The following is a 22,567-nucleotide window of genomic DNA, read 5'->3' on the forward strand; positions in this document are numbered from 1 at the left end:
TATTGCCAAAAAATAAAATAAGATAAATGTTTAAAAACTAAAAAAAGAAACACAGTTTATTACATATATAAGGAAAATATTAAATTGATTAAGTCTAGGGTGCTGGGTACTATTCTTTCGAACTTTAGGTACCTTTGGAAATTTTCACAATAATCTGGAGAAAATATTTAAAATCACACATAATGACCTGGGACATGTTCACAACATAATGTGGAATGAAAATTAGGCTTCGAGTGCATGTTTGTGTAAGAATGTGTTGTCAGTGTGTGTGTATTACTGAATCCAAGTTCGGCTTCTGGTAGCCTGAAAGATCTTTACTCAAGAGATGAGTTCTGATTGGAAAGAAACTTGAACTTCACCCAGGAGGCCAGCAACCCAGGGAAAAGGAGGGCTCTTGAACAAAAGTCAACTCTGAGGTTTCTGCCTGGCCCGGAGGTTCTCAAAGGGGTTCAGGGTACTTGATCAGCAAAGGGAACGCAGCGGCCTGCAGCATGTCTTGACCACGCGCAGACTCGATGGGGCCGGCTCCAAATGGTCTCAGTGCGACCGGGCTGTAGGAGAGGGTCTAGTTCTTGTCGAATGACGTGCAGGAGGGCTCTGCTCTTCTGCAAGAAGGGCCAGGTCTACAGATACGCACACAAAGGGAGGTCATGAAATCATTTGTGTGACCTAAAAAAAAGAAGAAACATTTTGCTAAAAGAATTGCTAGGCTAATCATACAGCAGTGGCAGCTTCTAACAGACTTGCTGCCCTCTGAGGCCAGGGAAAGTTCTAGTTCTTCATTCCTCAAGGCCAACTGTCTGCAAAGCTTCAAGAAAATTAAATTAGTTCTGTTACAGATCAAAGGCCTTAGGTCAACAAGTAAGGTGTGTGTTAAACTGGAAGTAAGCTCTTACGACTGGCTGGAGTGACGTTACATGTTCTGTGTGCAGGTGTCAGTGAGATAGTGTCTGCGTGTTGGTACATAGCAGTGTACATGTCTGTGAGTGTGTCAGTCTGAACCTGCATTCACTAATTCATTCACTCAATAAATGTTTTTTTTTTATTTTTTAATGTTTTACTTATTTTTAAGAGACAGAGTCAGTGTGAGCAGGGGAGGGGCAGAGAGAGAGGGAGACACAGAACCAGAAGCAGGCTCCAGGCTCTGAGCTAGCTGTCAGCACAGAGCCCGACGCAGGGCTCAAACCCACGAACCATGAGATCATGACCTAAGCCGTAGCGGATCCTTAACCGACTGAGCCACCCAGGCGCCCCCAATAAATGTTTTAAATTCAACAGTCAGGCACTTTCAAGACAATGGAGATACAGCTGTGAACAACCAAAATCTCTACTCTGGTCCTCATAATGCTGTATTCTCAAGGAGAGACAGACAAACAACAAAATATACTTTAACATGTGTATCAGTGAACAGGGTATGAACAAAGGCAATGCAGGCCAGGGGGTGAGAGGGAGGCCGGAGGCACAACATGTGGTGGCTAGTGCCAGGAGGGCCTCTCAGAGAGGACACTGGACAAGATGTCATGGAAGGAAGTGCTTCTCATGTGTCCTTCCTTTTTTTTTAAATTTATTTTTTAAATAATAGTTTATTGTCAAATTAGTTTCCATATAACACCCAGTGCTTCTTGAGAAAAAGTTACACAAATGTTATTGTGGAAATCAAGAAAGAGTACTGAAAAGAAGTAGGAAAAGAAAATGTTTCTTTTCGGTTTTCCTGAGTGTTGTCCTCAAGAAGCTGTAGAGAGGAGTCGTAGTGGGGAAGTGGAAACCTCAGAGACAGCGCAAACCTCAGGGACGGCACAAGGATCCTTGAGCTCTCCTCTCTCAGTTCTTGCTCCATTCCTGACCTGACTCCTGTGGAGTCCAGGGCTACTCAGAAGCTGATTCGCTCCCCTATTGACGATGCCCAGCCTTCGGTCAGCATCTTCTGAGCAACTTAACAGCCCAGCCTCTCCCAGGCTGCTCGGTCCGAGTGCAAGAGCAGTGCGGCAGCAGCGCCCCCGCGTGGTCACAGGGATGAGGACCCAGCTCTCCTGCTCAGCCAGGACCTGCCAAGGTCTCTGCTCTCAGCACGAGAACAGGGCTTTGAACACAAGAGACTGCCCCTATCCGTGTCAGATTGGGGTGCAACATGTTTCCCGAAATCCAAAATAACCTAGATGTTTCCATTGAGTGATCATTGGTTCTGCCCTTCAGGCACAGCAAGGTCTCCAGGCAATAGCAGCGGGTTCCCAGGTCTGGGATGGACCCCACAGAGAAACTGGGTTCCCTGTATCCAAAGATGGGACCTAGGATTCCTAAGTCCCTGTCACTTCTTACACTGCCTCTGGTGCTGTACTTAGTTCAGTAAGTCTCAGAACTTGTCATGAAGGATGAGAGACAGAAGTCTGCAGTGCACTGGGTCTAGAAAAGAGAGGATGCTCCTGGGGAAGTGAGGCTAGGGTGTAAATAAGGACATCAGAGGGGAAGATGGCGTCACGGGAACGAGTGGCACAGGAAGAGCTGGCCTAAGGAACACCTGTTTGTGTTTGCAGAGGGCTTTCTGGGTGCCGGACCACAGAGAGTGAACGGCAGATGTGGTGCCAGGCCTGTAGGGACCAACTCTGATACCAAATTCCCAGGGTTTCCAGGGTCCCACTCCCTGTGTTAATACTTCGTGACCATAGCTGAGCCCAGACCAGAGTGGCCAGTTGTCGTGGCCTTCAGTTGTCTCTTCCTCCTCTATGACGAGCAGGGCCTGTGCACCAAGCTGGGAGGCCCCTGAGGGCCATGTGTTGAACATGTAGTGTGGGCTGGACACCAATATGGGCTACAAGGACATCAGGAATAAGACCCAGGGTACTGACCACCCATTTCCCAGTAACGGTCCCTACACTCTCCATAACTCACTGCCGAGGAGTCTGGGGTCCTGCATCTTTCTTCTCTGGTGACCCAAGTGCCCAGACCCTCGGACTGGACCCCTCAGGCCCTGTCTGCTACCCCCCAGATTCTGAACTTAGAAACTCATGCTGCTTCCCCAGTCCTAAATCTCATTTCTACCCGAACCAATGACCCAAAACTTTGGCAGTGCTATAGACGGAATGTGCCCCCTCTCCCAATTCAAATCTTGAAATCTCATCCCCAGTGTGATGATACTAGAAGTGGGGCCTTTGAGAGGTGTTTAAATCATAGAGTAGAGCCCCCATGAATGGGATTAGGGTCCTTATAAAAGAGACTCCAGAGAGTCTGTTGTTTAAGCCACCCAATGTTGGTATTTTGTGACAAACACTCAAGTAGACCAAGACAACCTCCAAAACCAAACACCACTCAGCTCTTTCAGTCCCAGACCCACTTTAAGGAAACTGGTCACAGAATTTATTCATTTATTCACAAATATTCAGTGAGGGCCTGTGCCAGGCATGATTCTAGGTCTGGTAGTCATTTAATCAAAACAGCAAAACGCCTGCTCTCCTGATGTTTACAGTCTCATAGGAAAAACAGACAATAAAAACATAATAATAGTATTACTGTGGTATTACGTACTATGTGTTCCTGTTATCGGTTGCTAGGTAGCAATCCCAAATAATCCTGTTTTATTAGCTCTCGTTCTTTGCATTGACTGAGCTCAGCAGCAGCTCTTCTGCTCCCTGTGACATGGTCTGGGGCTGTCGTCATCTGGAGGCCCAACTGGTCCAGAACATTAAAGAGGGTTCTCTCATGAGGCTGCAGGCGGTACTGTCATCAGCTGGGAGCTTTCTGGGGCCCTGGCAGGGTGATCTAGGTTCTCCTCCACCTGCTTCTCCCCATGGCTTGGCTGCTCCCAGCTTAGCACCTGGGTTCCAGGAGGGAGTGTCTCAAGCAGCCAAGTCAGAAATCACAAGGCATCTTATGTCAGAAATCCAGAAGTCAAGCAGTGTTACCTTCTCATGTTCTAGTCATCAAAACCAGTCATTGATGGGGCACCTGGGTGGTTCAGTGAGTTAGGCCTCCTCCAACTCTTGATTTCAGCTCAGATCATGATCTCAGGGTTGTGCGATTCAGCCCTGCATTGGGCTCTGCGCTGAGCATGGAGTTTGCTTAAGAATCTCTCTCTCTCTCCCTGTCTCCCTGCCCTTTCCCTGCTTATGTGCATTCTCTCTCTCTATCTCTCTCTCAAAAACAAAAGTCACTGATTCAAGAAGGGGGGAATTAGCCCCCACCTCTATATAGATGGTAAGATAGTACAGATGGCCATTTTGAAAAAGAAACCTTCACAGTATATTAGCGATTGGAGATGCTAATGCAAAGTTGACGATGAATGTAAGGTAATGGGACAAGTGGCACTATTAAATAGAGTGGTGACATGGAAATCTGTCACATTTCTATCCACTAACAGTGAGGCAGCAGAAAGAGAAATTGAGAAAACAATCCCAGTTACAGTTGCACAAAAAAAAAAAAAAATACCTAGGAATAAACTTAATGAAGGGGGTGTAAGACCTGTATTCTGAAAAATATAAAACATTGATAAAAGAAATTAAAAATGACACAAATGAAATGATATTCCCTGCTTATGGATTGGAAGAAAAAATATTGTCTGAAAGTCCATTCTACCAAAAGCAATCTACAGACTTAATGCAATCCCTCTCAGGATACCAACAGTATTTTTCACAGAGCTAGAATAAACAATCTTAAAATTTATATGGAACCAAGGAAGACCCTGAATAGCAATCTTGAAAAAGAAAAATAAAGTTCTTGGTATCACAATTTCAGATTTTATACTATAAAAGTTGCTGTTTTCAAAACAGTATGAAAAACCCAACAACAACAGTATGATACTAGCACAAAAATAGACACATAGATCAACTGAACAGGATTGAAAGCCCAGAAAGAAACCCATGATTATATAGTCAAATAACCTTTGACAAAGAAGGTAAGAATATGCAATGAGGAAAAGACAGTCTCTTCAACAATGGTGTTGGGAAACCGGATCACTTTCTCACACCATCCACAAAAATCAACTCGAGATGGATTAAGGACCAGAGCATGCGGTGGTTCAGTTGGTTGAGGATCTGACTCTTGATTCGGCTCAGGTCATGATCCCAGGGTCGTGGGGTCAAGCTACACATTGAGCTCCACCCGGAACATGAGGCCTCCTTAAGATTCTATATCTCTCTTATCTGCTTCTCTCTCCTTCTCACTCTCTCTATTAATTAAGGATTAAAGACCTAAATGTGAGACATGAAACCATAAAAACCCTAGAAGAGAGCATAGGCGGTAATTTCTCTAGATATGTCTCCTGAAGCAAAGGAAACAAAAGGAAAAATAAACTCTTAGGACTTCATCCAAATAAAAAGCTTCTGCACAGTGAAGAAAAAAAAATCAACAATACTTAAAGGGAGAAGATATTTGCAAATGACATATCCAATCAAGGTTAGTATTCAAAATACATAAAGAACTTGTACAACTCAGGGCACCTGAGTGGCTCAGTCAGTTAGGTGTCTGACTTCAGCTCAAGTCATGATCTCACAGCTCATTGGTTTGAGCCCCGCATGGGGCTCTGTGCTGACAGCTCAGAGCCTGGAGCCTGCTTCAGATTTTGTGTCTCCCTCTCTCTCTGCCCCTACCCCACCCATGCCCTGTCTCTCTCTCTCTGTCAAAAATAAATAAACATGGAAAAAAAATAACTTATACAACTTGACACCTAAAAACCAAATAAGCCAATTAAAAAAGAAGGCATGAACAGATATTTCTCCAAAGAAGATACACAAATGGCCAACAGACACATGAAAACACATTCAACATCAGCGAGATGCAAATAAAAACCACAATGAGATATCACTCATATTTGTCAGAATAGTTAAAATCAGGGGTGCCTGGTGGCTCTGCCGGTTGAGCGTCCAACTTCAGCTCAGGTCATGATCTCATGGTTCATGGTTTCGAGCCCCGCATCAGGCTCTGTGCTGACAGCTCAGAGCCTGGAGCATGTTTCTGATTTTGTGTGTTCCGCTCTCTCTGCCCCTCCCCTGCTTATGATCTGTCTGTCTGTTTCTCATTCTCAAAAATAAATAAATGTTAAAAAAAATTAAAAAAAAGAATAGTTAAAATCAAACATACAAGAAACAACAAGTAGTTGGCAAGAATGTAAAAGAAAAGGAAACCTCATGCATTATTGATGGGAAGGAAAACTGGTACAGCCTCTGTGGAAAATAGCATGAAAACTCTTCAAAATATTAAAAATGGAACTACTCTAAAATCTGGTAATTACACTCCTGGATATTTACCCAAAGCTATGAAAACACTAACTCAAAAGAATATATTTATTGCAATATTATTTACAATTGCCCAATTATGGAAGTAGCCCAAGAATGTCCATCAACAGATGAATGGATGAAGGTGTGGTATATGTATATTTATATAATGGAATATTACTTGGCCATAAAAAAGAATTGGGGGAACCTGGATGGCTCAGTCAGTTAAGCATCTCACTTTGGCTCAAGTTATGATCTCACAGCTTGTGAGTTCGAGCCCCACATTAGGTTCTGTGCTGACATCTCAGAGCCTGGAGCCTGCTTCAGATTCTGTGTCTCCCTCTCTCTGCCCCTCCCCTACTCACACTCTGTCTCTCTTTCTCTCTCTCAAAAATAAATAAACACTTAAAAAATTATACACTAGGTATTAAGGCTACATTGAACAAACTCTAATGTGATGCTGAAATGGGAGCCACTTACTTGCCTGTGTGAGCTTCAGCGGCTCTTGTAACCTCTTTGTCCTCTTTAGAAAAGTAAAATGAACACCCAGTACCCAGATCTTGGTCTCTAAATATCATTCTCCAATAAAAGGAACCAGAATTCCCAAGAAAAAAAAAGTTGATTCTATAGCCAAGAAAGATAAAATACAAGATGAGCCTGGAATGTCATAATGACAGAGAGGAAGTGCACCTCCCCAAAAAAGGGACACGTCAAAGGGACACAGGGGCCAGCATGAAAGAACTCCCTGTGAACAGGGCTAGAAAAATATGAGCAGCAAAATAGCCATAGTACTGGACTGGAACCTAAAATATTTTTTAAAGTATTGAGTTCATACAGATATATATAAATGATTGATACATTTAAAAATGGGGAGGGGCACCTGGGTGGCTCAGTCGGTTAAGCCTCCGACTTCGGCTCAGGTCAGATCTCACGTTCATGGGTTCGAGCCCCGCATCAGGCTCTGTGCTGACAGCTAGCTCAGAGCCTGGAGCCTGCTTCCGGTTCTGTGTCTCCTTCTCTCTCTGCCCCTCCCCCTCTCATGCTCTGTCTCTCTCTGTATCAAAAATAAATAAAACATTTAAAAAAAAATTTTTTTTTAAATGGGGAGAGAGGGGTGCCTGAGTGGCTCAGTCAGTTAAGCATCTGACCTCAGCTCAGCTCATGATCTCACAGTTCATCAATTTGAGCCCTGCATCAGGCTCTGTACTGACAGCTCAGAGCCTGGAGCCTGCTTCAGATTCTGTGTCTTTCTCTCTCTGTGTCCCTCCCCTGCTCATGTTCTCTCTCTCTCAAAAATAAGCATTAAAAATTTTTTAATTAAAAAAATTTAAATGGGGAAAGAAAGGACAAACCTTCCTTACAGAATAATTCCAAGTAATATATGAAGAGAATTCCCTTTCCAGGAGGTGGAACTTGATTGCTCTCTCCTTGACTGTGGACTGGACTTGGGTGACTCACTTCCAAAGAACAGAATATGGAAAGAAAAAAATTACTACTAAATGCAAAATCACTACTTTATAGTGGAGAAGTGTGGCAGAAATAACTTTACTCAAGTGTTTCTAATAACCTTGAAGATCACTTATGACAGGAACAAAAATTGCCCAGCAGGTTTAGTGGACTTCGATATTTCTAAGTACCCACCTCTGCAAGAGTTGTAGGGGACAATAATTAATATCAGTCACCTCAGTCCTGCCAATCTGCTGGGTAAGCATGCAGTATCAGCACACTGGCTTCGGGGAGTTCTGTAGCCCTTTGACCTCGTGGATGATGCTTCCCATAATTCTCTGCTTGTCTCTGGCTGAAGACAGGCTCCTCCTGCAAAAGCCAGGCCCAACTTTCATTTGATTAAGTGTCTATTGGACATAGAGCCTTTTCATGTAAAAGGGGAAAAAGACTATTAAGACACTATGAGATGCCCAAGAATAACAAAAATAAATACACGTAGTAGTATAAAATTAGGTAATCCGGCTTACATAGATTTATCTTCATTCCTTCATTTCTATGACTATGAGATCCAAAACTCATTCAATAGATTTGAGCTGACTCAAACAGCAGCCTTTCCTTTATACTAATTCTCACAGATGAACAAAACCCAAATCCATAGACTATTTTAACTCAGGGTTTAGGACCACCCACTGTAAATTATTGGAGGTTAGTCCATGTTAGAGTTCATTACCTAAAATAGAAACTCAGATGCCTAGTTTTCAGAAAGGATATTTTGTTATTAGTGCATCATTTAGATTGTAAGACAATTTGATGTATTTTTGTAATGGCTATTAAGATCTTGCTTTTAATTTATAAATGTGGTTAGTTTAGCTTCAATGTTAGTTGCTTGTAGTTTGACCTTATACTGGATAGTTTCCCACAACCATAACAAGAGTAGTTTGGGCCTCTTAAGACTTTAAGGGGCACTGGTGCGGCTCAGTCCGTTAAGCTTCTGACTTCAGCTCAGGTCATGATCTCACAGTTTGTGAGTTCAAGCCCCACATCAGGCTCTGGGCTGACAGCTCAGAGCCTGGAGCCTGCTTCAGATTCTGTCTCCGTTTCTCTCTCTCAAAAATAAACATTAAAAAAAAAAAAAAGGAAAAAGACTTGGGGCGCCTGAGTGGCTCAGTGGGTTGGGCAGCCAACTTTGGCTCAGGTCATGATCTCACAGTTTGTTGAGTGTGAGCCCCACAGCCCAGAGCCTGGCGCCTGCTTCAGATTCTGTGTCTCCTTCTCTCTCTGCCCTTCCCCTGCTCACACTGTCTCTCAAAATAAATGCTAAAAAGAATTTTTTAAAGACTTTAAGCCATGCATACATTGCAAGTCAAATATGAATCATGCATAACCCTATAACTGAGAAATATGAGAAAGCTTCTTTCCCCCCTCAAATCCTACCAAAGTTCTTGGTTTCTTTTCCCACTTAAAAGTGGAAACATGTCAGCTAATGGGGAATGTAAAGTCATTAGCCTCATCTAAAGTTGCTTCAGCCGCCACCACCACCACCACCCCAAGTTTGAGAGCCACTGACCTGCAGGAAAGTCAACCTCCCTGTCCCTGGATCCCCATGCTATGGCAGAAGCCATCTTCCCTCCAAATTCAGCATGATGTCACAAAGATAGTGAACTAGCTAGCAGCTGTCCGTTCTTGAGCCATCTTGTCTTCTGAAGTACTTTTTTCTGCCTGACGGTCTACCTTTTCCCAGATGATCAAAACTGGGACCATCCACTCCCTTATGAGCCATCTCTGCCCACAGGGATGTGGCTATGCCCTCCAGCCACTAGACATTTCAGAACATACTGCAGGAAAGCCAACATGTATAAATGCTCACATCACATGTACATGGTGTGTCAACAGAGCTTTTGTTCTTGTACAAATCTGGAGGGCTCACAAGTTCAACAAAGCTTGAAACCTACTACCAGTGTCATGCTCTTGTCGGGAGCCAAGGGTACAATGACACAACAGAGCCCAGAACTATCAGAGAATGCAAACCCTTATAACATGTAATGCACAACAAACAGGAAAAAATGTCATTCTGGGCAGCAAGAAGAGAAAAAGGAAAGAAAGGGATAATCGATACTTAAACCAGGCTTTCAAGTCAGATAGGGCTGGACATTAACCCTCCAGGCTTTTCTACTAACCTGCTGTGGACCTTGAGCACATGTGGCCCAGGGAGGGCCCAAATAGGTACTGGCTGAATGAATCCTGAATGAAACCCTCTGAGCCTGTTTCCTGCACCCCAGCAATGTAACCTGCACCTTGCAGAACTGAAATGAGAAAAGACCTAATACGAGGAAAAACAGATACAAATCTTGGGCTGGGCACCAGTGTTCTAAAGCAAGGTCTGCCTCAACTAGCAGGAATATTTCCACCTCAGGAAGATTGTCTAGGGCCAGATTGGGAGGGAGGTGAAGATAGGGGCAGGGCCCTGGGCAGGGCCAGTCACTGAAGCGAGGCCAAGGCCTGGAGGGAAGGAGCCAGTTCCTGGTAGTTGTCAGGCGGTTCACACAGCTCCCTGCTACACTAGTCATGGTCCTCCCTCTGCCCTGGCTCTCATGCTGCTGCCGCCGCCTCCTTCTGTCTTCTTGGCCCCTGGGGCCCCAGAGGTGCTGCTCCCAGAGCCCTAAGGCAAGCACAAAAGAGCAGACCAGCTCCACATGCAGTGAGAAGAGGTCGCCCCCAAAGGTAAGTGGCACAAGTGGGGACAAGGGGGGAGGCCGACATGAAGGAATCCCTTTGATTTTGTCAGTCCTGCAAGTAGATGCCACCACTCCTAAGTCTGTGTCCTAGTTCTAATCCCCAGATACTCAGCACCCTCCCCACCTCCAACCCATTCTAGACTTCAGGGCTCATTCTCTCCACAGCACTCCCTCCTTGCAGAGTCCATTAGGTCCTTGAACAGGAATTTCCCCTAACAGTTAATCATTTCTTAGTTCGGGGTGGGGGGGCGGAGGGGAGGAGGGACTGCCAGTCCTCTCATGACCCCATACCCTTCCTTGTACAAGTTCAGTTATAGCCCCTGAGCAAACTACCCCCAGAGGCCTGTCCATCCCCCAGACCAAACTCTACCTTGGCTTCACAGTACAGATGACCTTAATATAGTGGGATTGAAACATGTGAGGCAGAAACCTGACTTCCCGCAAGCCTCAGCCCCATGCCCGGGGCTGATGCTCCCTCCCCTTTGCCCCCCTCACTCAGGGTTCCCAGCCCCGCCCCACAGCTGAGCTGGCCCAAGCTGAAGAGTTGCTGGAGCAGCAGCTGGAGCTGTACCAGGCCCTTCTGGAAGGGCAAGAAGGGGCCTGGGAAGCACAGGCCCTGGTGCTCAAGATCCAGAAGCTGAAGGAACAGATGAGGAGGCATCGTGAGAGCCTAGGAGACGCTTAAGCTTTCTACCAGTTCCCATTTTACCTTCCAACCCTGGAAACACTACACACCACCCACACTGGGCCTTTGGATCAGAAACATCCGAGCCCCTCCCAAGCTGCTAAGAAAAATAGAAGACACGTCCAAAAAGGGCCGGAATTGTAGAGTAGCAAGGAGCCATGGTCTCCACAGGCGTCTTCTCAGTCACTTCCTCCCACCTTTAATCCCTCCCCATGGACCTGGGCCCCACAGTCCGGCACACAGTTCCTTAGAAATATACACTGAATCATGGCCTACCTTCACCCCAAATCCAATAAAGGGATGGAGCATTTACAGACACCACAGACATGTGTGTTTTTTAGTTTTGTTAAAAAAGAAAAATTCAGACAATTCAGGAAATAGGCGTTTAGGGAGTGGTGGTGATGCAAAAGGGGGGAAGTCATGGGGTAGGGGTTGGGGGTTGCCAGGGTAGGTGGCAGTAGTGTCTCCTTCACCGCCGTGCCGGCTGTCATCTCCTGAAGAGGGACAGACTGTCACATTCCAAAACGATGGGTGAGTCCTCTACCGTGTCTGTTCAACTGAAGAAACAACATGGCACAATTAGAATTTCTAAGACATAGAAATGGCACGGCTCACATAAACACCACCCCCCAATACATGCAGATGTCTGTGTAGTTTGTAGGTAGAGGACAGACTGGGAGTGGGGAAAGAAATAATTTGCCAAGAGAAAAAGACCCCACATAAAGGTCAACTACACATCCCAACAAGGCATCAAGATGAGAGGAAACATGACCTTGTCAATTGCCTGTCACGCACCAGAGACCTTATGTACACAATGGGATTTAAGACAAAGACACTAAGAAACAAGGAGACTGAAGAACTGAGAGGCCAGTCTCATGAGATCAATACTCACTGTAGGAGGAAATGTCTATCTCATCAGGCAGCTCACTAATATTGACTTCAAAACGATCCTGCACATCATTGAGGATCTTGGCGTCATTTTCATCTGACACAAACGTGATGGCCAAGCCCTTGGTGCCAAAACGGCCCGCTCGGGCCACCTGGAAGGAGACAGAGAGTGCCACTGAGAAGACCCCAAAGTAGGAAGACACCCAAAAAAGAAGGGATGAGGATGTAAGGTATGAAGACAAGGAACCAGGGGGTGGGAGGGGACACAGGGATGCCCGTGTGGGTGTGCAGCTTACCCTATGCAGGTAGGTATCAGAATCCTCAGGCATGTCGTAGTTGAAGGCAATGTTCACCCGCTCAATGTCCATGCCTCGGCCAAAAAGGTTGGTGGCCACAAGAATTCGTCGCTGAAAATCTTTAAACTGCTGATACCGAGAAAGCCTTTGTGAGAAAGGAAATTAGAAAAATGTTGAGTCCTTTCTCTCAATGGTCTCTTTTCCTTCCCAAAGACACAAAACCTCTTTCCATCTCTGACTCACCTCTCCTCCTGGGGCATCCCTCGGTGGATGGCAATGGCTGGGAAGTTCTGCTCCACCAGAAGCTGGGCCAGGGCAATGCAACGCTGCACAGACTTCACAAAGATCACCACCTGTGTGTGGAGAGTAGGGGGATGTAGGCCCATGTGGAATGTGAGACAGATTATGTGCAAAGAGGATTTTCAGTAACTATACTCTTCTAAAGAAATTCCTTACTCCACCCATATATTCCTCTTCGGTTCCAAATACAAACTTAGCCTTTATCACTCAGCTTTGATTTCTCCTGAGCAGGCATGCTGCAGAGAAGGTACAGAGAATAACCAAAACCACCAGGTGTGCTGAGACAAGAATGAGGCTACTTCATGAGAGAGTGGTAAAAATGAAAGTCTGGAAAGACTATCACCAATATTTCCTCCTCATCAAAAACATCAAACATAAACATTTTACCTTAATTTTAGAAAGTTTTTGGTGCAAATAAACCACACAACAGGTAAAGTGATGGAACGCCTCTTCTTGGTAAACAGCCCAAGAAACAAACCCAAGCTATTTTGGAACTTTTAGATTAAATCCCCTCAAGCATTTTCTTCATTAAAATTTTTATTTACTGAATACCCGGCTGTGACAGCCATGGGACAGAAAAGCAGCTGCTCCGACCTTGTTCCTGCTCAGCCCCAAAAGACATTCTCACTCAAAAAAAGTGTCATTTAAAGACAATTTCTCCACCATTCTCTCTCACATCACACGGGTCATATCCTCAATTAAAGGGTACTTAGCCAGGTTCCTGCTACAGTTGGTGACGTGCTCATCCCCCTACTGGACCTTGAACAACTGACCTGATTGAACTCAAGGACATCGAGAAGGTCAAAGAGCTTCCGGTTCTTCTCGTTGTCCTTCAGTTTCACGTAGTACTGCTGCAACCCATGCAGCGTCAGCTTCGTCTCATCATCCACGAAGATCTCCATTGGCTGGGGGGGAGGGGGAAGGAAGGGGTGGGGAACGGGAGGAGGGCAGAGTGGGGGGGTTAAACCTGGGGGGGTGGAGGAACTGATCTCCAATACACCCCATGGGGGGGATGGGGAGAAGAGAGAAGATTGAAAACCCCACCACATCCCCAAAAATACCCCATTTTAATGTGGTCTCCTCCACATTAGATCTAATTTCCTTCCTATCATGTCTTAAGACTTCCCAACTATAAATTGTCGTGGGAAGAGAAATTTGCAGGGAGGTAAAGGAGCAGTGAGACCACCCAATGGCAAGATGCCATCACTCAAAGGGAGGCGGTAGAGGAAAGAAAACAATGGGAGATGATCCCCCAAAGGCAAATGTGATTCACTCAGGAACTGGTGGCACACGGTGACTCAATGTCAGAGTAACTCCACCAAAGCTGGTTATAATACGAGGAGGATAGAAATTGCTCCATGAGTGTTCTCTCAACTAAGAGAATCATATCCACATTAGCAGGGTGGACACCTGTTAAGATCAGACTACTACAATGGACACAATCAAAACGTCGTAAAAAGAAAAGCATTACTCAAGGTGAGTAACAACTTGCCATCCAACCACAAGAGAATAGTTTAGAGGACACTGGTCTCTGAACTAAGAGTCAAACCAACGACAGTGTTACATTGAAGGTACCAATAGACGATGCTAAGAAACAAATTCAGAGCAGTAGATATACACTCATCTTTAAAAAAATACATACACGCACACACATACACACATAACCCTTGAAGGGGAGGAACGTAGCATAAAAAATAAAAAAACAAATTGACACAAGACTCCACTCCAGAGCCCAACTTTCCTAGCACGCTTCACTAACCTGGGGACATAATTAACATGAACACCCAGGGTCTAAGATTTTAGGAAAGGATGTGTGTCACAGGAGAAAACCAAAAGCCCAATCCCAGAAAGCGAGCAGGCTAGCAAAGGAAGGCTTTACAAAAAGAAGTTCCATGACCTCCTTCAAGTCTAATTCTAACCCCAATTATAGCTAAAGACAGCTAACATCCCACGGGATGGAGCAGTACAGGATGGGAAAAGAACACACTGCACTACTTATACGACAGGCCCTGTCCAGCCCCAAACCCTAACACCCACCTGGTTACTTCCAAGTGGAGCTCCTCACTTTACCTTTCCCACATCCCTCTCCTTTGAGTATTAAAAAACTGTCTTAAAAAAGAAAAAAAAATCTACCCCCCCTTTCAGGACACCCCTCCCCCCAACACATATTGGGGGAAACGGGGAGCATGGCACGCCTTGGATTCAGGAAAAAAACCGGGAACGGAAAAAGAGGCTGGTTTGGTCCTCAGCTTCCTGGTCAGGTTTCCCCGCGGCCTCCGCTGCCGCCATCCACTGCTGGGTGCCGTCCGCACTTCCCCCGCCGCTCCACGGTGCTTCTCCGCTGCCGGCTCACATCAACTGAGCTTCCAGATGGGTGCGAGGAGGTATGGATGGTAAGGAGTAAGGGATCGGGGACTGAGGTGCCAAAGGCCCCCACCCCTGGAGGTGGGGAGGGAGCGGATTCATTTGTGCTGTTTGCTCTTCTTTTGGACATGCCCTGCCATCTGTCTGTCCCTCTCTTGCTCTCCTGCCACCGGGAGGTTAGGAGTTTTGGGGAGCAGAAGGCTCCATCTGTGTGCTCGATGCCACCTTGAGGGTGCGTGGCTGTAAAGGGGTGTGTAGGAGACGATGGGTGGGTGGTAGGGCAGAAAATCCTGCCCTCTCCCAAAAAAGAAGAGGTTCAAAAATGCTGTGATGAAAAAAAAGGTCGAATACTACCCGCTCTCAAGTTAACCCGACCAAGTCTTCCGGAGTTTCCCTGGCGCCCGCGCAGACCCTGACGCTAGCTGTCTCTGCCTCTATGCGTCTCTTCAAGGAGTCATCACTCCCAGATGGGCACGTGCCCCCTTCTTGGCACTTGAAGGACAAGGGAGTCTGGAGGAAGAGGGCGCGGAAGGGGAGGAGGCAGTGGGCGGGGAGTGGAGGGAGAGAAGGTAGAAGGGTATTTACGTCTTGCATGAACTTGCGGCAGACTGGACGGATCTCTTTGCTCAAGGTAGCACTGAACATCATGACCTGCTTCTCATGGGGGGTCATGCGAAAAATTTCCTGGACATCCCGACGCATGTCTATAAGAAAAAATGAAAAAGATTCTATGAGCAAAGAAGCATAAGTCATAGACAAAAACCGGAGATAGCCCGATTAGGTGATGGCTGCTGGAAATGGGTAAGCAACAGTCATTTCACAGTAAGATTTGTCTTAGGTCTCCATTTATTCCAACTGTAAAATCACATCCACTAAAACACAATGGAAATAGCACACAGTGGAATCTGAAATAAAGACTCAGATTCCAGCTCTGTTTTAACCAGACAAGAAATGAGATGGAAAAAAACCCCAAAGCTCACAATTATGATACGGAGATAAAGGCTACTACAGAGGCTCAGATGCATAAAATCCTTAAGTTCTTTACAAGGCCCTCTCCCTACTTTCTCTCCACACTCGAGCTGTCTCCAAATATTCTGCATCTAGTTACAGTCCAGCTGTCAAGAGTCTCTTCCATGGGTCCTCTGGATCACACTTTCCTATCCAGCCAGGCAAATAAAACGTCTCTACGTGGAGCCCATCTTTTTTTTTTTTTTTAACATTTATTTGAGAGACACAGACAGGTCATGGGGAAGGGCAGAGAGAGAGAGGGACACACAGAATTGGAAGCAGGCTCCAGGCTCTGAGCGAGCTGTCAGCACAGAGCCTGACATGGGGCTCAAACCCACAAACTGTGAGTTCATGACCTGGGCCAAAGTCAGACGCTCAACCGACTGAGCCACCCACGTGCCCTTGGAGCCCATCTTATAGCTCACATTAAAATGATCAAAGATCATTTGGAACGACCTGTCCCTGGGGCTACATCCATCCCCACTCTCTCATCTATTAAATGTGGATTCTCACAAACAATTTTCCTTTCTTAATCCAACATGGCACACTGGAATACAGAAAATCCCATAAACTCTCCACATTAATCCTAGAACTTAGATCTAAAGATCTATTCGACTATAAACTGATAAATGCTGTGCAGAGGACACCAGAGGGTACCCCACCCGACACCCAGTGTAAGAATCCCAAAAAAAGAGAATAGTGGCATGAGTGATGTCTAAGATCAGCAAAGTCACTCCTCTCAAAGATAAAGAAACCTCTATCACAGAAAGGACAAAATACACTTCTTGTTGCTCACCAAAGTTGCTTAAAAAGCCTAAAAAAATCGACAGGGGAGCCAGAGCCATCAGTCATGGGTGATAGATGAAGAGTCATCCCAGCACGAAAGTGCTCCTGAATCAGAAAAACATCATTTGGCTCTAAAGGGCAACTCCCTGATCACCAGCCCCCTGCCGGCACTGCCACTCAAGTGCCACTCACCGAGCTGTTCTAGCATCTTATCACATTCATCCAAGATAAAGTGTTTAATGTGTTTGAGATTGAGGCTCTTATTTCGGGCCAGGGCTAGGATGCGGCCAGGGGTCCCCACGACAATATGCGGGCAGTTTTTCTTCAGCACCTCTTCATCCTTCTTGATAGACAGACCACCAAAAAATACTGCGACCTGTAGTAACCCAGAAGAAAACAGTGTCTCACAAGGAAGGAAACAGTCCAATTTCCCCACAGTTCCCATCCTTTCAATTTAATCTAAATGAACTTAGAGTGTTTCAAAGCTAAAAAGAACACCAAATATCACCTAATCTAAAATTCTTATTACATTCCCCAAACACTGAAGCTAAGAAACAGAAGTGACTTTCCAAGAGTTATGTGGCTAATTGAAGGAGCATTTTCTCTGACAATCTAATCATCTTCTTTCCCATGATGCTATGGCCACACTTCCTTGTAAGAATGAGGACAGCAAGAAATCACCAGAGTGTAAAGCACCATGAAAAGCTCATGGAACATCAAGTTTCTTAACTGAACTCAGATCTTTAAATGCCTCTGCACAAACCCTATTGCTAAACACAGTACTTCCATGTTGTAAACACTAAAAAAATATCTGTTAAGGATCTAGACCTTACTACAGATCACATGACACCAGAAACTGCTTTCTAGTTTCAAAAGAAGATCAATTACAGAATCAAACTGTCACAATGAAACTAAAGTCACTAAATACAGAACCAAATCTGCACCAAAACAGGAGGTACACAGCATTATCAACCAAGGAGAATTCTTGCCAAAAATGTTTAACTTCAGTCAGTTGAGCTTCCAAATTCATATTTCAGTTAAAGGAAATACTGAGGGAAAGAACAACTTAAACAATCCAAGAAGGGAGGAATCCAGAGATAGGATTTAGAACTTACCCAACCTCTTAAACAAATCACTTTTGCACAATTTTAAACGAAAGTTAAGAATTATGTCGTGACAATTTGCGTTTGACCTTAACACCAAGAAAATTCTCTTTTGAGGCACCTGGTTGGCTCAGTCAGAAGAACATGCAACTTGATTTTGGGGTCATAAGTTTAAGCCCCACACTGGGTATAGACATTACTGAAATAAACAAACCTTAAAAAAAAGAAAGAAAAAAAAGAAAGAATGTTGTCTTTTGAGCCACATGAGCTGATGAGTTGGATCTACGGAGGAGGAAGTGCATTATAGCTCCCTAACAAGCCCCACAATAGATGTTTCCAGTCCTAACAATGGAAATCGTTTTTCTGGTTTTCAACTTTTTAGAATTAACCAGCAGCAAGACCACTGCAGTGAAAAGGACAAAAAGTAAGTGCCAACGATACTGACAATGTGAGAACAGGGGTGTACATGACACACATATATAGCATTTAGATTTTTAAATAATTAAAATTTTCAAATAACAAAATAACATAAACTCATCTCTCATGAAAAGATTGAGAGAACGGTGCCTAATATTTGGTGTCACAGAACCATTAGGGAAAAAAGCAAAAAAGATTAACTAGTGATTACCTTCTGTGAAGTGCAATTTGAGATAGGAGAACCCAAATCTTATTACGAAACTTTTTCAATTACTCGAAACACGTTTACCATACAGATACTGCTACTCTGGTTTTTAAGAAACTATTTTTAGTTTGGCACTATGACTTAAAATATTCCTAGTTCCTTTAAAACAAAATAATGAGTAACCAGAGGAAGTCACAAGAATCCAAACGAAAGTACTGTTCGCCACCTCCTAGGAAGTTACACATCAGTGCTTCTCAAACTCCAATTACCTGGAAATCTTGTTTGAATGCGTATTCATACTCAGTAGATCTGGGGTGGTACCCATATAATCTGCATTTCCATCAGGCTTCCAAATGATGCTGAAACTATGGGTTTGGGAACTACACTATAAAAACCAAGGTATCTATGGAAAACAACCCAAGCCTACTCTGTTGTGGCCACCAAATGTCTCAATTTTCTGCCCTTTTCAAGAATCCTCAAAATTCACACACCACACTAGAGATGTTTTGGAGCTTCCAGCTTCTCTTGCCACACACCCAAAATTCTCAAACTCAACTACAGCACAGTTAAGTCATTCAAAGTCAGAGTAAAAAAGTAGTAAACAAAAGCATAGTAAGCATCTTCCAGAGCCTAACCATGCAGTCTCCTGTCACATAGCTATCTTAACACAACGTGTTAAAATTCAAGGCAAACTAAAGATTCTCCAAAAGTAGAGTATAGCCAACATCTCATAAATTACAACGTGTATTCAAACGAACCATAAACTGTAAATCCCTTGTGTACCCAGTCTGCAGAATCTTACCATATAACACATAAATAAATGACATTCACACAAACGTTAATTTAACATCTATGGACATGAAGGTTGCTGATTTGCAAGTCTTCAATGCCTCCAACTCCCCACATCCTCACCCTCCCAAGTCTCTTTACCCTGGCTTACCTTGACATTGGGCATGTATTTAGAGAAGCGCTCATACTCCTTGCTGATCTGAAAAGCCAACTCCCGAGTGTGACACATCACCAGCACAGACACCTTGGGGTGGGGAGAACAGAGAGAGACAAACAGTATATCCCTTTACTATTCCCTCTGGGGAAATGATGGTCACAAAAACACATCTGACAGGCCATAAATGACCTCAATTCTGAGATCTAAATCATTATCCACAGAATTACTATGCAGTATGGCCTTCAGACAGAAGTAACAGAGGTCATTTAGCAACAAATTCATGGCTCTTGTGGCTGAGGCAAAACACCCTTCTCAACTATTCCTAACCACAATGTCTTCCACAGCACTTTCCCCAAGTGTACCTGTCCAGTAACCGGCTCCAGCTGTTGCAGTGTGGCCAGCACAAATACTGCTGTCTTTCCCATGCCTGACTTGGCCTGGCATAGAACATCCATTCCCAAAATGGCCTGAGGGATGCACTCATGCTGGACTAAAAGGGGGGTGGGGGGTGGAGAGAGATAAATTAGACTTCAGTTTCCAGTAACTCCACAATCTTCTTCACCTTTCCAAACCCATTTCTCACCACTCAATTCATGAATGGTTCTTATCAACTTCCAGACCCTTTCTACCTCTCTGCTCCTTCAAATCCATCCCAAAAGCAAACCTTCCTAGTTCTGTGCCCAGCCCCATCCTGCTAACAACCCTCTTGCACCTACCAAGACTTCACCTTTGGTGCTCCTGACACTCTTTCCCTTAATCTGTAACAACCATGGCATCTGAGTGCCTGTCCTAGGTCATTTCTCCTACTTAGCTTGCCATCTTTAGGCCACATAACCCAGACACAAACGAAGGGCTTGGTAGCTGACCCAAAGCAACCCATCAGCCATAAAGGTTTCCAGAGACCAGAGCTCGCCTGACCCAATAGAGACTAGAAGTCCAACCAGCTCCTGTCTGGAAATTCAAAAGGAGAAGCCTAAGTAACAAAATTAAAAACAAGGAGACAAAGGGGCGCCTCTGTGGCTCGGTCAGTAAGCATCCACCTCTTGGTTTTGGTTCAGGTCATCATGTTGCAGTTCGTGGAATCAGGCCCCACGTTGAGCCCTGCACTGACAGTGTGGAGAGATTCTCCCCTTTCTCTCTCTGCTCCTCCCCCACTCGTTCTCTCCAACCCCTCCCAAATAAACAAACTTAAATTAAAAAAAAAAGACAAAGAGAAAAGCCAGTCACAACAAACAGCAAACCTATAAGCTGCTTTTCCATATTATGACCAGCTTTTTCATATTATCATGAATGAAAAATTAATCTATATAAATCTCTCCTAATGCTAAAATTGTTCTTAATACTTTATTTTCTGATCTACTCTAAATAAACATATATTACCTGAGGAACTGTTTTACACACCTATTTTTTGTTCCCTTAAAGAACCTAATGAATACTCCAGGCCCAGCAGGAAATTTACCTTCTGATGGATGCTCAAAGCCACAGTCAACAATGGCCCGGAGCAACTCGGGCTTCAGTAGGAAGTCCCGAAAGCCAGAGCTGTGGATGGAGACATAGGAGCCCTTGACATCTTTCTTGGCAGGGGCCTCAGCCCCGTCTCCCCCTGCTGCTGTCTCCACCTCATCTTCTTCATAGTCCAAGAGCTCATTGTCCACATCGTTCTCTGCCATTACTGGGCCGGCAGGGGGAGAAGGGGAGGAGTCTCAGGAGGGGTTCACGCAGGGTAAGTGAAAACAAGTGAGGGCAGTGGGGGCTTGAGCAACAGTTTAAAAAAACAAACTAACAACCTAGTTTCTGAGAGAAGAGCTAGGAAAAAAAAAAGATGAAAGACTTATTAGTCGTAAGCAGAGCCTTCACCACCTGTTTTCCATCCCCACTTTCCCCACTTTCCCTATACTATGACACCTTTATCCGGAAACAAAAGTAATAAACACAAAACATAAAAGCAAACATAATACAGTGGTCCCGGGTGAGGCGGTTAAGCCACAAGTTCCCAAAAAGATTAGTATCAGAGTAGCCTAAACCAGGAAGTACGATGGAGAGAACCAGCAACTCCTGATCTGTAAGTAACAACAGTGAAGAAAACAGAAAATGAAAAGCAAAATGAATCAAGGGAGTGGAGAACGGAGAAAAGATAAAGACAAGTCCTGAATAACCCTCAAAGGGAGACTCTGTGCTTTCCCTACATCTCAAGGTGTTGACCCCTAACAAAGCAGCCATCAGTCAAGGGTGATAGATTAAGGTCATCATTGCGCAAAGCGCTCATTTTTCAAAATAAAAACATCATGTGGCTGCCATCCACCTCCCACTCCTCAGTAACCTCCTTCTGGTGCTTAACAAATTCCTCTGAAATTAATAAGGAGGGTAGGAAGTAGACTAAGAAAAATGACCAGGTCGGAGATGAATACTACCTCCTCGCCTACAATCAATTACAAAAAATGGTATTTGAGATAAACTCCCACTCCAGCTCTAATGCAAACTTTAGTAAGGAGTCTCATCACCCTTTCATTACTCCTCAGGTGAGACTCCTTTCCGATAAACACACAATGACATTAGGCATAAACATTTGCAAAATGTTCCCAGTAAAGGTTGATAAATCGAGGTTAAAAAAAAAAAAAAAGTCCAACTAGGCCCAGAAGGCGGCTCCTCCTCCTATTCCCACCTTGGGTCATTAAGAGGACCCAAAGATGAGGGGGAATCTGCCGAGATCCAGAGAGCACCTACCGCCGCCTCTCACCACCACTGGGGCCTCCGATAAACGAGGAGCCCAGCAAAGAAAGATGGAGCAAAAGGAACACAATGGCACTGGGGTCACCATCTTGGATTGGGCCCCCTACCTTCCCTGCCCCCCCCCGTAACTCTTTAGAGAGCTCAAAACGGATGCAAGCAATAGAAATAACAACCCATCGAGGCCCCAGGGACCAGACCATAGCCTGTGGAAAGGGTATCAGGAGTCCATGGGACAGATGGCCGAAGAGAAACGCAGATGGAGACGGATGATAAAGAAGGCCAAAGCTTACCTGAGCAAGGCAAGCGCATATGGCGGCAGCAACAGCGACGAAGGAGGGAATCTGCCTTCACTTCCGGTTCTCGGCTTCCCTCTTACCCGGTCCTCCCGCCTTCTCGCCTCCCAGCGCGCAGGCGCAGAAGACCGGAAGACGACCCTTTCTTGATTCCGTAGTTCT

The 22,567-nt window shown here is 44.9% G+C and overlaps 2 protein-coding genes, 1 long non-coding RNA gene and 2 other non-coding genes across 6 annotated transcripts; 1 reads left to right on the forward strand and 4 right to left on the reverse strand.

Moving 5' to 3' along the window:
* Positions 1-13: 13 nt before the first annotated feature.
* LOC115296024 lies at positions 14-10,221 on the reverse strand. The gene is made up of 3 exons (XR_003910692.1): positions 9,217-10,221; positions 7,886-8,018; positions 14-669 (listed from the first exon to the last, which is right to left on the reverse strand). It is a non-coding gene; the product is annotated as an uncharacterized LOC115296024 (long non-coding RNA).
* Positions 10,155-11,392, forward strand: MCCD1 (mitochondrial coiled-coil domain 1). Its single transcript, XM_029944418.1, has 2 exons — positions 10,155-10,370; positions 10,884-11,392. The coding sequence occupies exons 1-2, from the start codon at positions 10,215-10,217 to the stop codon at positions 11,067-11,069; spliced, it is 342 nt and encodes a 113-aa protein (XP_029800278.1). The 5' UTR covers positions 10,155-10,214; the 3' UTR covers positions 11,070-11,392.
* Positions 11,378-22,492, reverse strand: DDX39B (DExD-box helicase 39B). Of its 2 annotated transcripts, none has more exons than XM_029944407.1 (11): positions 22,403-22,492; positions 20,842-21,188; positions 19,745-19,872; positions 19,377-19,469; positions 16,904-17,087; positions 15,503-15,621; positions 13,327-13,458; positions 12,497-12,606; positions 12,254-12,398; positions 11,962-12,109; positions 11,378-11,626 (listed from the first exon to the last, which is right to left on the reverse strand). In XM_029944407.1, the coding sequence occupies exons 2-11, from the start codon at positions 21,050-21,052 to the stop codon at positions 11,610-11,612; spliced, it is 1,287 nt and encodes a 428-aa protein (XP_029800267.1). In that variant the 5' UTR covers positions 21,053-21,188; positions 22,403-22,492; the 3' UTR covers positions 11,378-11,609. The 2 variants fall into 2 exon arrangements, with proteins under 2 accessions (XP_029800267.1, XP_029800266.1); XM_029944406.1 differs by having other exon boundaries at positions 20,842-21,054; positions 22,403-22,485.
* LOC115297316 lies at positions 16,765-16,841 on the reverse strand. Its single transcript, XR_003911403.1, has one exon. It is a non-coding gene; the product is annotated as a small nucleolar RNA SNORD83 (small nucleolar RNA).
* LOC115297315 lies at positions 21,597-21,674 on the reverse strand. Its single transcript, XR_003911402.1, has one exon. It is a non-coding gene; the product is annotated as a small nucleolar RNA SNORD83 (small nucleolar RNA).
* Positions 22,493-22,567: the final 75 nt, after the last annotated feature.

The sequence above is a fragment of the Suricata suricatta genome, chromosome 7 (genome assembly GCF_006229205.1).
Source record: "Suricata suricatta isolate VVHF042 chromosome 7, meerkat_22Aug2017_6uvM2_HiC, whole genome shotgun sequence".
NCBI classification, from domain to species: Eukaryota; Metazoa; Chordata; class Mammalia; order Carnivora; family Herpestidae; genus Suricata; species Suricata suricatta.

What these genes read in the sequence shown, in the direction of transcription:
- MCCD1 (XM_029944418.1), top strand. Translation starts at nt 10,215, where the DNA reads ATGGTCCTCCCTCTGCCCTGGCTCTCATGCTGCTGCCGCCGCCTCCTT. An exon ending in AGAAGAGGTCGCCCCCAAAG is followed by an intron (nt 10,371 to 10,883) that starts GTAAGTGGCACA and finishes CCCCTCACTCAG; the next exon opens with GGTTCCCAGCCCCGCCCCAC.
- DDX39B (XM_029944406.1), bottom strand. An exon ending in GGGATGCCCCAGGAGGAGAG is followed by an intron (nt 12,399 to 12,496) that starts GTGAGTCAGAGA and finishes TTTCTCACAAAG; the next exon opens with GCTTTCTCGGTATCAGCAGT. An exon ending in CTGATACCTACCTGCATAGG is followed by an intron (nt 12,110 to 12,253) that starts GTAAGCTGCACA and finishes GTCTCCTTCCAG; the next exon opens with GTGGCCCGAGCGGGCCGTTT.